The sequence below is a fragment of the Haliotis cracherodii genome, unplaced genomic scaffold, assembly GCF_022045235.1.
Source record: "Haliotis cracherodii isolate W230 unplaced genomic scaffold, xgHalCrac1.p SCAF_1, whole genome shotgun sequence".
Taxonomy (NCBI): domain Eukaryota; kingdom Metazoa; phylum Mollusca; class Gastropoda; order Lepetellida; family Haliotidae; genus Haliotis; species Haliotis cracherodii.
This window is the reverse complement of record NW_027266264.1, coordinates 7,771,493-7,785,985: the sequence shown is the minus strand read 5'-3', so window position 1 is coordinate 7,785,985 and position 14,493 is coordinate 7,771,493. Positions and strand designations below refer to the sequence as shown.

The window sequence follows — 14,493 nt, the reverse complement described above, 5'->3', positions numbered from 1 at the left end:
TGAGTGGGAAGGGGTGTATTAGTGGGGTTGGGTGTTTAAGTGGGGAGAGGTGTTTGAGTGTGAATGGGTGTTTAAGTGGGGAGAGGTGTTTGAGTGTGGAGAGAGGTGTTTGAAGTGTGGAAGAGTATTTGAGTGGGGTGTATAAGTGGGAGGGGTGTTTGAGTGGGAGGGGTGTTTGAGTAGTGAGGGACGTATGAGAAGGTGGGGTTGTTGAGCAGGGAGGTGTGTTTCAGTAAGGAGCGGTGCTTGAGTAGGGAGGGGTGTTTGAGTAGGAAGGGGTGTTTGAGCAGGGAGGTGTGTTTCAGTAAGGAGGGGTGTTTGAGCAGGGAGGGGTGTTTGAGTAGGGAGGGGTGTTTGAGTAGACAGGTGTTTGATTAGGGAGGGGGGGTTTGAGTAGAGGTGTTTGACTAGGGAGGGGTGTTTGAGGAGGAAAGGGAGTGTTTGAGTAAGGATGGTGGAAGAATGGAAAAGTGAGGATGGACTGGGCTAAAAATACTCAACCTGATCTTGATGCCAATTTCTGGCGCCAGACTGACGTACTTGAATGTTAAATTTATCTTTTACTGGTTGTTCATCCAATCTAATCATTGAACAGCTCTTGCATAAGTCATCTGGCCTTGTGGCTTGTTAAGGGAATATCAAACATGCACTAATTGAATTAGAAGTCATGTAATGGAATGAAAAGAGATTAGCAAATTAGCATCTTTATGAAATATGGCCCTTAGGTTTAAGAAACTAAAAGAAGTTCCATCCAATAATTGGATATTAATTTCGTATATCTTCAGTTGTACTCACAGAAATAATTCTTATGTTAGTTTTCAACATATTGATCTTTCATGACTGCCCATTTTTCAAATCCCTATGTCAGACTTCTGGGAAGCAAATATGAACTTGATTTTTAAAGTGAACAAAAGTGGCATCTTTATCAAACACAATTTGACAAACACACATCCATCAATGTCAATCATGATGAGCTTGCAACTAGAGAAGAGATAACTGATACAGCTTAAAGGTAGTTGGTAGATCAAGATGTATTGTCATTATGATATTTGGTCTGACCTTCACACCTTCAGCAAGATCATGGTAGTGAGTTGGTGTTGATGTCACTCTGGTTATGTCATTTTAGCTGCCTCTTCCCCCTCCCTTCCTACCTATGTAACTTTGTGAACACAGGCAGCATACAACACTTCTAAACAAAACATGGATCTACTTCAGACCACAGTATTTTGAACAATTTGCTTAACACCAAAATTTGTATAAACAAGGAACAGACATCTTCTAAGCGGACATTAAATTGGCTTGGATTTGACCTTGGGCTCCAATGGGGCTGACATGCTTTCAATGACAAGACCAAACTTATGAAAAAAGCCACAATATGAACAAGAACCACATACACCAGAACCAGACAACATCATGAACATTTTAGTCAAACAGCTTGGCACTAGCATACTTGTGTCCCTAGACTGGACTGACTGTGGCAACCATTACATTGATCCTGTAAAGACACACCAGATATGCTACATGTACCACTGCTTGGAACAATATGTCAGATTTATCACTGTGTGTCAGCTTGATGGAAGAAAACCAAAAGAAACGCAGGTTGTGGACCAGGATCCTGTTCCACAAAGCGATCTTAGCGCTAAGGTGATCGTAACTACAATAGTTTAACATAGGCTTACAATGGTCATAGCGCTAAGATCGCTTTGTGGAACGGGAGCCATGATTATAGTGCTATGACTGTTGGAAGTCTATGTATGGGAATTCCAATAGTCAGATCATCTTTGTAGAATGGCCTAGGTGGATATACACACAAGTACAGTGCTTAAAGATGAAGAATTATCATAAAGTCAAATCCATGGTCAACAGATCTTGGTAAAGCTAGGGGATGCAACTCTACACAGCTATGCACCATAGAGTACATAAGAGTTGGGCTGAAAATAACTTGCTGTGAGGAAAATTCTGTTTAAACCACCAAACTAGTGATTTCAAACATACTGTCAATATAAATAGTTTGCGTCTTCAGTTTTGCAACTCACGTTTATCTTTAAGGAATAATAATCTAACTTGTCTATGACAGTGATAGACATGAAACCACTAACGATAGTAAAGGACACAGTTGTTATTCAGAATTCATGATCTGCCTGTATTTTAAGTTAGCAATAACTTACTAAACTGTTTGGTTTGCAAATGAGACCATTTGACTTGAATACCTACCACTCTTGAACACAAAGGACCAATAGGGCCAGACATTGTAATAAATCCTTGTCAGGAACAGGATCTTCACTGACATGCAGTATAAAACTTACAGGCTTGTGTTGAACATTGTACAGTATCATTGTCCAGGCAATGTATTGCCATCTTACTCTCCACCTACACATAATCATTTATCCCATCTCGTTTCCTATGCTGATGGATTAGATCTTACTTTACTGATCAGCGGAATAACCTTGGAGCAGTGATTCCATATGTCAGTGTTCAAGTTGTCATAGTTACAAGAGTCACATCACAAAGGGGTGGTCAAGTAGTCTTCACTGCACAGTTGTATCCCTTTGCCATGTCAGGATCATCTGGTCTAGGTTCACATCTGCCTTATTTTATTAATGGTCAGTCAGTATGTGCTGTGAGTTTAACCAACAAGACAAAGGTCCAAAACCTGCATAACCTTTTGCCTTTCATACATATTAAGCTGACATGCCATGATATAACTGAACTACTGTTGATAGCTTTATAGTACTTCCCTATAGCTCTAACATTGCTTTGTGGAACAGGCCTTGAAGATAGCATTCTCTGCTTTCAGAGTAAGCCACAGGATACATTAATTGTCAGTAATTTCACTCTTCTGGATCCTAATGTGACAATCCCTTCCAACTGCCCTACAGGTACTGAACCAGTGTCAGACAAACGATGGACACCATACAATGATTGTAATACAGATATTTTGGATTTATATCATGGAAATATTTCAATGGTGCAACAGTAGGCAATAACACAGAGGTGCAAACAGAAGACTAGGACAAATAAACAAACGCAAATTAACTTACATCCACTACCTATATCATAGCTAGCATGGTTCAGATTGAAATTGCACTTCAAAATGATCTTCCTCCATTGACCAGAAAAAATGGAACAAAACAAGATTCAAAAGCAAAGACAGTGCAATTCCAAATGTGCCGACCAATGACAAAATACTCACTGCTATAATTTGATTTCCGTTGAAATCGTTCTAGTATTGTTGGTTCTACAATAAAATTGACAAAATACTGTCAAATACATATCCTAGGATATTACTTTTTATTTGTATTTGATTTACAATTTCCTAATTCAAATACAATGTGGGCATTTGCATTTCAGTAATATTTATCCGTTTAATAAAATGAAGTCTTGTTGCTTTTTCAGTAATGGGTGCCATTAGCTATACCTCTTCTAAAATATTACACGTTGCTGGCAAGTTTAATGCTGCTTAGTGTTTACAAAGCCTTTTCATTAGAACTCATTGGAAAGACTCCCATGTTGATACTATAGAAGGCCAATGGGGAAAAGATCATTTCTGCAAAAACCTTTTGTTATCAACAGAGAATATTTTTTTATTGGATACTCCCATTGACATTTGTATATTTGGAGTATCATGTATATCATCAAAACATATCTTATCTACATTGTTGGTTTGTTGGTAATTCACTTAGAGATGATTTATGAGCTGTTTAATGTCTGCACAGAAACCACTCATGTAGGATTCTGAAGTACAGGCTTTCAAACACTCTTGGTGGTGGTGGTGGTGGTGGTGGTGGTGGTAAAAGTGGTATATATTCTTCATAATTCTGGTCTGGAGAGTCCATGATATATGACATCCAAAGCAGGCAATTACAAGGTGTGTGGCTATGTTTTTTTATCCATACAAGGTTTGTTTGTTTCTTCCTTACCATCACACTCAGCAATGTTCCAGCTATATGACGGTCGCATGTAACAGAGTCTGGACCAGACAATCCACTGATCGATATTGTGAGCAACGATCCAAGCCATCGAGGTACGAACAAGTGCTATCAGCCAAATCACAAAACATGACCACTTGATCAATTTGGTCACCTCTTCCAACCAGGATAAGGTTTCTAGGGAACTATTCTAGCCCTGGATCTCCACTGGGTCCATAGTAGGATATTAACATAAAGGGGTAGCTTGATTTTATTCTTGGGACTGCAGTGCCTAGTCGCCTTGTTTCATTCCTAGCTTGTATTTAGCTCCTATTGTGCATGAGAATTGAACATGATTCAGAGTTGTTTAGTTTTAACCTTAATTTTTCTCATAACACCTTTATCGTAATCTGGAATAGATTTACAAGTATGCTTATTATTGATACAGTTATGACAGAAAAGAAAGAAGAGAAATAGACACACTTACATTAACATTGCTCAGTAACATGTATGTATGTATGTATGTATGTATGTATGTATGTATGTATGTATGTATGTATGTATGAATGCATGCATGCATGTATGTATGTTGGTTTGTTTGTTTGTTTATTGTTTAACGCCGCACTCAGCAATATTCCAGCTATATGACGGTGGTCTGCAAATAATCGAGTCTGGACCAGATAATCCAGTGATTAATATCATGAGCATCGACCCACGCAATTGGGATCGATGACATGCATCAACCAAATCGGCAAGCCTGACCACCCGATCCCATTAGTTGCCTTTTACGATAAGCATAGTCTCCTTTTATGGCAAGTATGGGTTGTTGAAGACCTATTCTATCCCGGAATCTTCACGGGTACGTATGTATGTATTTTCTTCAAGCTTTTGCATTGACATGATGAGGAAAAGCTGCATTGCCAATTACCATCAAATGAGTTTTATGTATGACATGTATCTTTCACAATTAATAATAGAGTGTGTACCAAACTCTTCTGGCCAATTTCAAAAATGAAAAATAGTGCCACGGCACTGTAGCTCACCTGGATATGGAATAAATAGTTTAAAATGTCAACAAGGATGGACAAAACAAAAGTTACTGTCAGCATTCAGATTCAAATACTTTCTGCATAAACATTAAAATCTAATGATCTGAACAAAATATATTATTGTAATGAGAAATATACATGCCAAAGTTCAGCTCCATCAGTTTCAATTAGTTCCCACAGAGAAGAAGAAGTATTTTGAGATAATTTAAGTGTATAGTCAAAACAAGGTCAAAATAAAAACAAATTTGGAAAAAAATCCAGAACATATTGTATTGAATCCAACAACAATCTTAACCACTACCAAATTTCATTACATTTTAAATAAAAATGGCAAAGTAATGGCCACAAACAGATTTATTTTCTTAAATAGATATTGAAATCTGATTCCAACCTCATGAACAATTTCAGGTGTCTTCAATGGTGGGAACAAGTATGTGAACTTACAGCATCATTGGTCAAGTGGTTCCTAGGGAGACTTTGCATATTGAGAGAGTTTGGGGGCAATGCCAAAGCTCAAAGGTGAAATAAAGGTCAACATTGAAAATACCTAGAAAAACGGAACACATATGTTCATCGCCACTACTAACTGCGAACATATCAAATTTAATTACATTTTGAAAAATATAATGACTGAGTACTGCCATAAAGAGATTTTTCAAAATGGCTGCCATGGCAGCCATATTGTCAATAGGATTTGAACATCTTGAACAAATGTAGGACATTTGAACATTATTTGTGGGAACAAGCATGTATTAGGTTTCAGTTTCATGGACAATCTTAAGTGGTTTCTAGGGAGATCATGCTTAGAGAACACGGAAATGTATTTTGAGAGAATTTAGGAGCATGGTCAAACGCAAATAGGTCAAATCAAAGTCAATCTTATAAATATCATGAATTATGGAACATATTTGTTGAACCCCAATAATAACAAACACATATACCAAACTTTATAACATGTATGTGAAGTTTTAGCTTTAATGGTTCAGTGGTTTGATGTTACACCGGACGACACATGATGGAAGCTGGATGCTCTATGTAAGAGAGAGAGGCCTTGACATAAGCTCACTTGACTTCAGTCAGATGAACTAGGAATGAAATAAAAAAAGGATTTCACTTGACGGTGAATTTAAAACTCTAACTATCCCTTTTCTAAATATATTGTGATTTAGAGTACTATCCCCTTGTCTTAAGTTTGTATGTAAATGTTAAATTTGAGACCCTATGGGAAATATGGTTTAACCGTAGATTTATCTATTTACCAAAGCTGTCAGTATAAACTCTCACTGTTCGGCTTTCCAGCATTCACACTCCCCATGAACATAGGTCTATATCTATAACCAACTCACAGAGATCGGCACATTCAACTCCTCTGTAGGTGAATTCTCATCACTCAAAGAATACAGCTACCCACAAACACAGAATTACCAGCCAATTTGAAGTCCTGACAAGTTTGAGTCAAGTATTTCAAACACCACTTTGTCCAATAACTCAAAAATAATAATGAATATCAATCCAACAGTGATTATCCTATTACACAGACACAGTGTCTGTTTGTTTGTTGCTTCACGTCATACTCAGCCATTTTCAAGCTATGTGACACTGGTTTGTAAATAAGTCTGGACCAGACAATCCAGTGATTGATATCATGAGCATCGATCCACGCAACAAGGATATGATGATCACCTTGTCTTACCTTCCGTTCCCACTTCTGGTCTTTTACGACTAGCACGGGTTCCTGAAGACCAAATCTAACCCTGTTCATCAATGGTACAGACACAATGTGTCAATTGAACACAATAATTACAATGTCTTGAAATGGATATCCGACCATGGAGTGTATGTAGTATTTAAGAAATAAACAACAAAATATACGGGATTTCTAAACTACATGGACATATCTATAGTGGAAGGTTCGAAAGAGGAACAAACATTTGACAAACACAACAATGATGTATGTTAACACTGGTATACTGACCAACAAGGACTGTGACTTTAATGCTGGCGATGACATCTTGTGAACTTCTGCAGATATATGTTCCTGAATGGTCAGTGGTGCTTCGGTCCACCAGGAGCTCACTGGTCATCGACTGTGACCGCAGTGACCGATATTTTGTTATAACAATATCTTCATATTTGTGTGCATCTATTTTATCTCCATCCTTGAACCAGTCAATCTCCTCTGGTATGTGAGGTCCTCCAGTGGCGTTACATATCAGCTTGATTGGTTCGCCATAGTCCACGTAAGTACTGCCAATCACTGAAATAGCTGAAAAACATTTAAGACAAGATGGTGAAATATTCATATTCAAAGAACTGAAAAATCCAGTTCTTATATGACATTAAGCTGAATGAATATATTCATATAGATAAGTTGTACTTACTTTATACTGTCATGAATATATTCATGGATGTAATACACGGAAATATGTTTTTACCAGTTAAAGATTTCAAATCATAAAACCATTATGTGTACGAGTCTAAACTTAACAGATCTGATTCCCATAGTGTGTCTTATTGTTACATATCATGATGAGATAGGTGCGTAAATCCTAGAAACCTCAATTCATGAAACAACTCAAACAAAACATGAATAACCAAATGAAGCAATTGTCTTTAGTAGTATATACTTCAATAGACTTTTGAAAGAATGTTTCATACAGTATGTTATTATTCATTACATACATAAATCACTGAAACCATGAATAAAATTTAGATCTGTAGGAATCCTAACTATCATGTGCTTATCGTACAAGAGAAACATGGATGATGAAAAAGTAGTGTATTATCGTGTGATGGTACATTAAACAGTATTCTAAAGCCAATATGTGACTATATGACACATCAATGTGTTAATTTCTGCAAGTGACTTCACTCTCTAACAATGCGTTTATGGTTATGTTCAACCTGCTAGGGTTCGTGTGTAGGGTGAAGCACGGTAATGCCAATGTGCGTTCGTGTGTAGGGTGAAACACGGTAATGCCAATGTGCGTTCGTGTGTAGGGTGAAACACGGTAATGCCAATGTGTGTTCGTGTGTAGGGTGAATCACGGTAATGCCAATGTGCGTTCGTGATTAGGGTGAAACACGGTAATGCCAATGTGTGTTCGTGTGTAGGGTGAAACACGGTAATGCCAATGTGCATTCATGTGCTCAGTAAGTACAGCCATGATGTCTGTAGCTCACCCCGATAGCTCATGACTACATATAAAGCATATAGTACACAAACCTCTTTCTTATGTTGACCAAAGCTAGGTCATGTTATGTTGCCAGGTCAGTTTACAGTAAAGCTCACGGCCTGTTTCATAAAGTGATCTTAGTACCATGGTGATTGTAACTTCCATACTTTAACATAGACTTACAATTGTTATAACACTAAGATGATTGTAACTCCCATACTTTAAGATTGGCTTATGATTAATGTAGTGCTAAAATCACTTTGTGGAATGATCATATGATACCAACATTTTTATTTGTAAGCCTGTTCGCCCTTAGCTATTATCACTGCTACAGCTATCAATTTGATAAATATTAGTTTCACTGAACATCGTCCATATTGGCACTTATTGATGTTACAAAGACAAACGTGTACATTTCATTCATGTCAATATTTTAGTTTTCCAATAAGGGGAGGAACTATTGTGATGTGATGTGGAAATATGTTTAAACTAAACAAATGAAATTACAATCAAACAACACGAATACATTTCCATAATCATTAGAAATCTCTGTTTAAAGCAGAGTCTGATTCTGACCATATCATGAGCATGTGATTATAAATCACTATTAAATAAAAGAATCCGTTTCTAGGTTGAACTAGTTTGCAGGTGTTCATAACAGTTGATCCCTGAGTCTGATTTAATCATTTTTTCAGTGACATTTAACAGAAAGAATAACAAAATGAATGTGGTGTTACTACATTTGTTGATGGTGAACTTTGACCAGTTGAACTGACATGAATGCCATATAAGGATTCCTAACCTAAAGTATCATATTTGATATAAATAGAAATGCCTTTTCAATTCCTTTACCTACAAGAAGCAGAATCTCTGCGCTAGTACACAGAAGATTAATTCAAAATTAACATATCATTTTAGTTCCAACAAAATTAATGTCAGTGGATTTTCTGGTTCATCACTTGAATATCTGGTTTGTTAACAGGTCGCAGTCTCATGGCAGAACTGTTGTGCGGCGCCAGACAAGCAAACACTTACTTTTTCATGCAAATTGTGTGAGTGGTGAGTGCCACGGGTATGTCAGGACATGTTAACCCTTTTTGTGAACACCTGGTGTCATCACTGTTTTTCAGTGATCCAATCATACAATTTTCACTGCTATTTTGCCTTTTACACTGAATGGAATCTTATTGGTTAGATAATTGAGGTTATTCTCTGGCATTGACATTTAATATTTACCTCAAAAACAAAAACTATTCATCAATAAAATAAAAGATTATTTCATGTTCTGCAACACTCAGAGGTACCAGTCAATGAAATTTCCAATACACTGTCGGCAAATGTACAAATCTGTATGATTACTTTGACAGACTAACATTTCCCAGCTTCAAACAATTATATCATACGAGCAACACACAATTTGTGAAAATGATATTTACGCTGGTAAAAACTTGGAGCAATAAATTAGTTTACTTGGCACAGTGTTAACTGTTAGATCATGCCGTGACTCATGGTTACAAATCACTGAAAACTAGAGCCACATCTTGGTGAAATACTTGTCTGCTGAACACAGAGCTTGATGCTGACCTTTACCTATCCAGCAGCCAGCCAGACGCAAAGCACCAGACACAGTGCCATTTAAAAAACTCTACTGGTCTTTGACCAGCTGAGCCAAAATTAATTGCAGTGGCATTTCTTTATCAGAATAGTGTGTGAAGAAACATGGTAGACATGAGGTATGAGGTCTGTGTCAGTGGTTATTCGTGATAATACACTTTCTAGGTGGTTTAAACACAAAAAGAATAATAGTGAAACAATGACAAAATTGAAATGAACACAGATTTTGTAATGTAAATGAAATAAAGAATGTGTGATAAACAAAAACATTAATGAAATTCATTGAAAAATTCTAAATGGAATTAACTGGTTTTGATCTAACAATTCAGAAAGTTAGTTATCTACTTAATGACAGAAGTGGAACAGCAAAGGGAGATAATTTAATCACCATGTACCAATTGGTCAGAATGTAATAGCTTTGAGTATTGAGATGGAGATAATTTGTGTCAAACTGGAAGATGACAATGTATATAGAACTATGCTAACTCTTTTATGAAACCTTGATGGAATGGATCTGGATCACAAACCAATAGAACCATGCTTATTCTATTTTGAAACCTTGATGGAATGAATCTTGATCACAAACCAATAGAACTATGCTTACTCTATTGTGAAACCTTGATGGAATGAATCTTGATCACAGGCCGATAGAACTATGCTTATACCCCCATTACACCGGACGGCGACCTTTCTGTGACCATTCTGCGTTCTTAAGTTTTGCCAGGTCGGCGTTGAAGGCAGAGGGGTCGCAGAACGGTCGCGTAGAGCGCACAACGGAACGCTCAGCCATCGCCAAGAGCGCCACTGTCGCTTAAAAGTTTTGAACCTGCTTAAAACAGTCGCAGTGAGATCGCCGTTGATGTAAGTCGCTCAAGGGAGGCAGAACGGCGGCAGAGGGAAGGCAGAAAGGAGACAGAGGCATCGCCATGGTCGCAGAGAGAACGCACAGAGGTCGCTGAATGGTCTTCATATGAATCTGTGATGTAATCCTGTTTACCTTGTGCCTTCTCTCTGCGTCCTCTCTGCGACCTCTCTGCGACCTCTCTGCCTTTATTCGCTGTCCATAACGACTCTTGTACGTCCTCGGCGATCCCTGTGCCTCCTTTCTGCGTCTCCTCTGCCTTCATAAAGCCACGTGTTTTACAGTAGGTAATATATTTATATTGCCTGCTTTAAAAAAGCTTAACGACTGATGTTATTATATATACTTTCTGGAAACATATTGTGTTGACTGTTCCTACGGATGTGTATTGATGCTTCAATAATTGGTGTTGTTTTACATTTTATTAGCGTTATATTTGAACTTCAAATATCTCTATTTTCTCTTTCTTTCATTTCAGTGTTCAATTTATTGTAAACTTTCATTAGAGTGTTCATAGCAATGCTTGCTATGCTTTTTCTGATTAAATAAAGTTTATTAAAGCATGTTTCACTTCACTTATTCTGAGTATGTTTCATTTGTTATAAAATTAATTTAAGCATTCTCAACAAATTTGTTTTAATAATTTGTTTAATAACATTAAAAACAACAAATGACTTAATATGTTGGTAACTCAGAGAAAATAAATAAGAAATAAATACAATAGCAACCGTTTCCAAATGTACAAAATGCTACCAATTTAAAATTTACTGCACTGTTAAAATACAACTTGAGATACTCTCGTTGTTGTTTTCCTGCTCGTGTTGCACAGTTGGGTCCGACTACTTGATCGACATCACACATGTTTACTAGCTGTAGCCAGTTTCCAGGAATTAGGTTATGATTCTCATCCTCTGTATCAAGTGCTGCATTTTGTAGAGCTGGATATCTTGTGCGCATTAAATTGTGCAGACAGATGCATGCTTCTACAACATCCTGTACAAATTTTGGTAACAGCTGCATTGTTGTGAGGAATACTTGAAAATGCTGAGCTAAAATGCCGAAAGCATTCTCTACCACGCGTCTACCACGAGAAATACGGTAATTGAAGATTACGCTGCTCTTTAGTCAGTCCTCTTGTAGAGTTGGTTTTATCATGTATGTCCTAAGAGCAAATGCGTCATCACTTAGCATGAAGAATGGAATGTTCATGTCATCATGTGGCAGAGGCTCCGAAACTGGAACTTTGATTGTATCGTCTTCAAGACATTCCTTCAATTTAGATTCATTAAATATCTCGGAATCTGACATGGAACCAAACCCACCAACATCACACCATAGAAATTTGTAGTTAGCATCCACCAACGCAAGGAACACAATAGAAAAGAATCCTTTGTAATTGTAATACAGGCTTCCTGTGTTTAGGGGACATCGCATGGTCACATGTTTTCCACCAATAGCACCACATGCATGAGGTACATTCCATCGGTTCTCAAAGTCTGCAACTGTCTTCCACTGATAGGGGTTTCTTGGACATTGGACAACTTCGTTCTTGTACTCTTCTCGGATTGCTCTACAAACCTCAGGTACAAACACAGAGACAGTGCTACATGATACACGATACTGGTATTGTAGCGAAGGATACTTGTCTCCTGTAGCAATGTATCGGAGAGTCACAGCAAGTTTAAGACCAGGGTCCAAACATTCTCTGTAATTAGTATTTTGTCTTAATATTCTTGCGCTTACTTGGTTCCATTCTAAGGTAATTGAAAAATGAACCTTCGTCCTCCAAATGTAGCTCATGCAACAATTGTCTATAATGTCCAAATTGGAACCTTCTTTGATGCGTCAACCATGGGCGAAACCACCAGGTTCTAATTTTCCTTCTTCGTCTGTTCAGTTTGCGTTCCATTATACCAATACTCATTTGGTGTAACAACAGTGCTTGATGACCTTGATGACCTTGCTTGATGATAGCAATTTTCAAGCGCTGGTTGTCCATCACAAGTTGTATCACCAGGAACTGACATAGACTGATAAAAAATCATCTGCAGATGAACCTTTTATACTCAGGATGTTCAGCTGTCGCAAAGAAGGCAGAAGCATCGCTGAATGGTCGTTCAGCGATCGCCTAGGAGGCAGAGGCATCGCTGAAAGGTCGTTGAGCGATCGCCATTGGTCGTAGAGGGGTGGCAGCGCGGTAGTTAGTTGCAATAAGGAGGCAGAGGGGAGGCAGAGGGGAGGCAGAGGGAACGCAGAGGGAGCGCAGAGATATCGCACAGTGAACGCCTAGGTAGTTCAGGGAACGCAGTTACATTGACAAAAGTAACATATTTAGTCTCAGAAGGAAGGCAGAACGGTCGTAGGAGCGATTACACCAAAAGAGAGTTTTCTTGAGTATGGCGACCCCACTGCGCTCTAGTCAAATTTTAGGATGCAGAAGGAGCACAGAGCGATCACCGTTTGGTGTAATGGCCCCTTTACTCTATTGTGAAACCTTGATGGAATGAATCTTGATCACAAACCAATAGAACTATGCTTACTCTATTGTGAAACCTTGATGGAATGAATCTTGATCACAAACCAATAGAACTATGCTTATTCTATTGTGAAACCTTGATGGAATGAATCTGGTTCACAAACCCACAGAACCATGCTTATTCTATTGTGAAACCTTGATGGAATGGATCTGGATCACAAACCCATAGAACCATGCTTACTCTATTGTGAAACTGTGATGGAATGAATGTGGATCACAAACCAATAGAACCATGCTTACTCTATTGTGAAACTGTGATGGAATGAATCTGGTTCACAAACCCACAGAACCATGCTTATTCTATTGTGAAACCTTGATGGAATGAATCTGGTTCACAAACCCACAGAACCATGCTTATTCTATTGTGAATCCTTGATGGAATGGATCTGGTTCACAAACCCATAGAACCATGCTTATTCTATTGTGAAACTGTGATGGAATGAATCTGGATCACAAACCCACAGAACCATGCTTATTCTATTGTGAAACTGTGTTCGAATGAATCTGGATCACAAACCCACAGAACCATGCTTATTCTATTGTGAAACCTTGATGGAATGGATCTGGATCACAAACCCACAGAACCATGCTTATTCTATTGTGAAACTGTGATGGAATGAATCTCGATCACAAACCCATAGAACCATGCTTATTCTATTGTGAAACCTTGATGAAATGGATCTGGATCACAAACCAACAGAACCATGCTTATTCTATTGTGAAACTGTGATGGAATGGATGTGGATCACAAAGCCATAGAACCATGCTTATTCTATTGTGAAACTGTGATGGAATGAATGTGGATCACAAAGCCATAGAACCATGCTTATTCTATTGTGAAACCTTGATGAAATGGATCTGGATCACAAACCCACAGAACCATGCTTATTCTATTGTGAAACCTTGATGAAATGGATCTGGATCACAAACCCACAGAACCATGCTTATTCTATTGTGAAACCTTGATGAAATGGATCTGGATCACAAACCCACAGAACCATGCTTATTCTATTGTGAAACTGTGATGGAATGAATCTGGATCACAAACCCACAGAACCATGCTTATTCTATTGTGAAACTGTGATGGAATGGATGTGGATCACAAAGCCATAGAACCATGCTTATTCTATTGTGAAACTGTGATGGAATGGATGTGGATCACAAAGCCATAGAACCATGCTTATTCTATTGTGAAACCTTGATGAAATGGATCTGGATCACAAACCCACAGAACCATGCTTATTCTATTGTGAAACCTTGATGGAATGAATCTGGATCCCAAACCCACAGAACCATGCTTATTCTATTGTGAAACTGTGATGGAATGAATCTGGATCACAAACCCATA

The 14,493-nt window shown here is 38.0% G+C and overlaps 1 protein-coding gene across 5 annotated transcripts in view; it reads right to left on the bottom strand.

Annotated features, from left to right (window-relative positions):
• LOC139471922 (neurotrimin-like) overlaps positions 1–14,493 on the bottom strand; it is a 342,678-nt gene that overhangs the window by 11,604 nt on the left and 316,581 nt on the right. For 3 of the 5 annotated variants that reach the window (XM_071254441.1, XM_071254433.1, XM_071254448.1), the window contains 3 exons: positions 6,933–7,223; positions 6,651–6,692; positions 3,194–3,238 (listed from right to left, as the gene is read on the bottom strand). In XM_071254441.1, the coding sequence (XP_071110542.1) occupies positions 3,194–3,238; positions 6,651–6,692; positions 6,933–7,223 (378 nt within the window). The remainder of the gene's footprint in view (positions 1–3,193; positions 3,239–6,650; positions 6,693–6,932; positions 7,224–14,493) is intronic. The other 2 variants (XM_071254455.1, XM_071254463.1) reach the window with 1 other exon arrangement.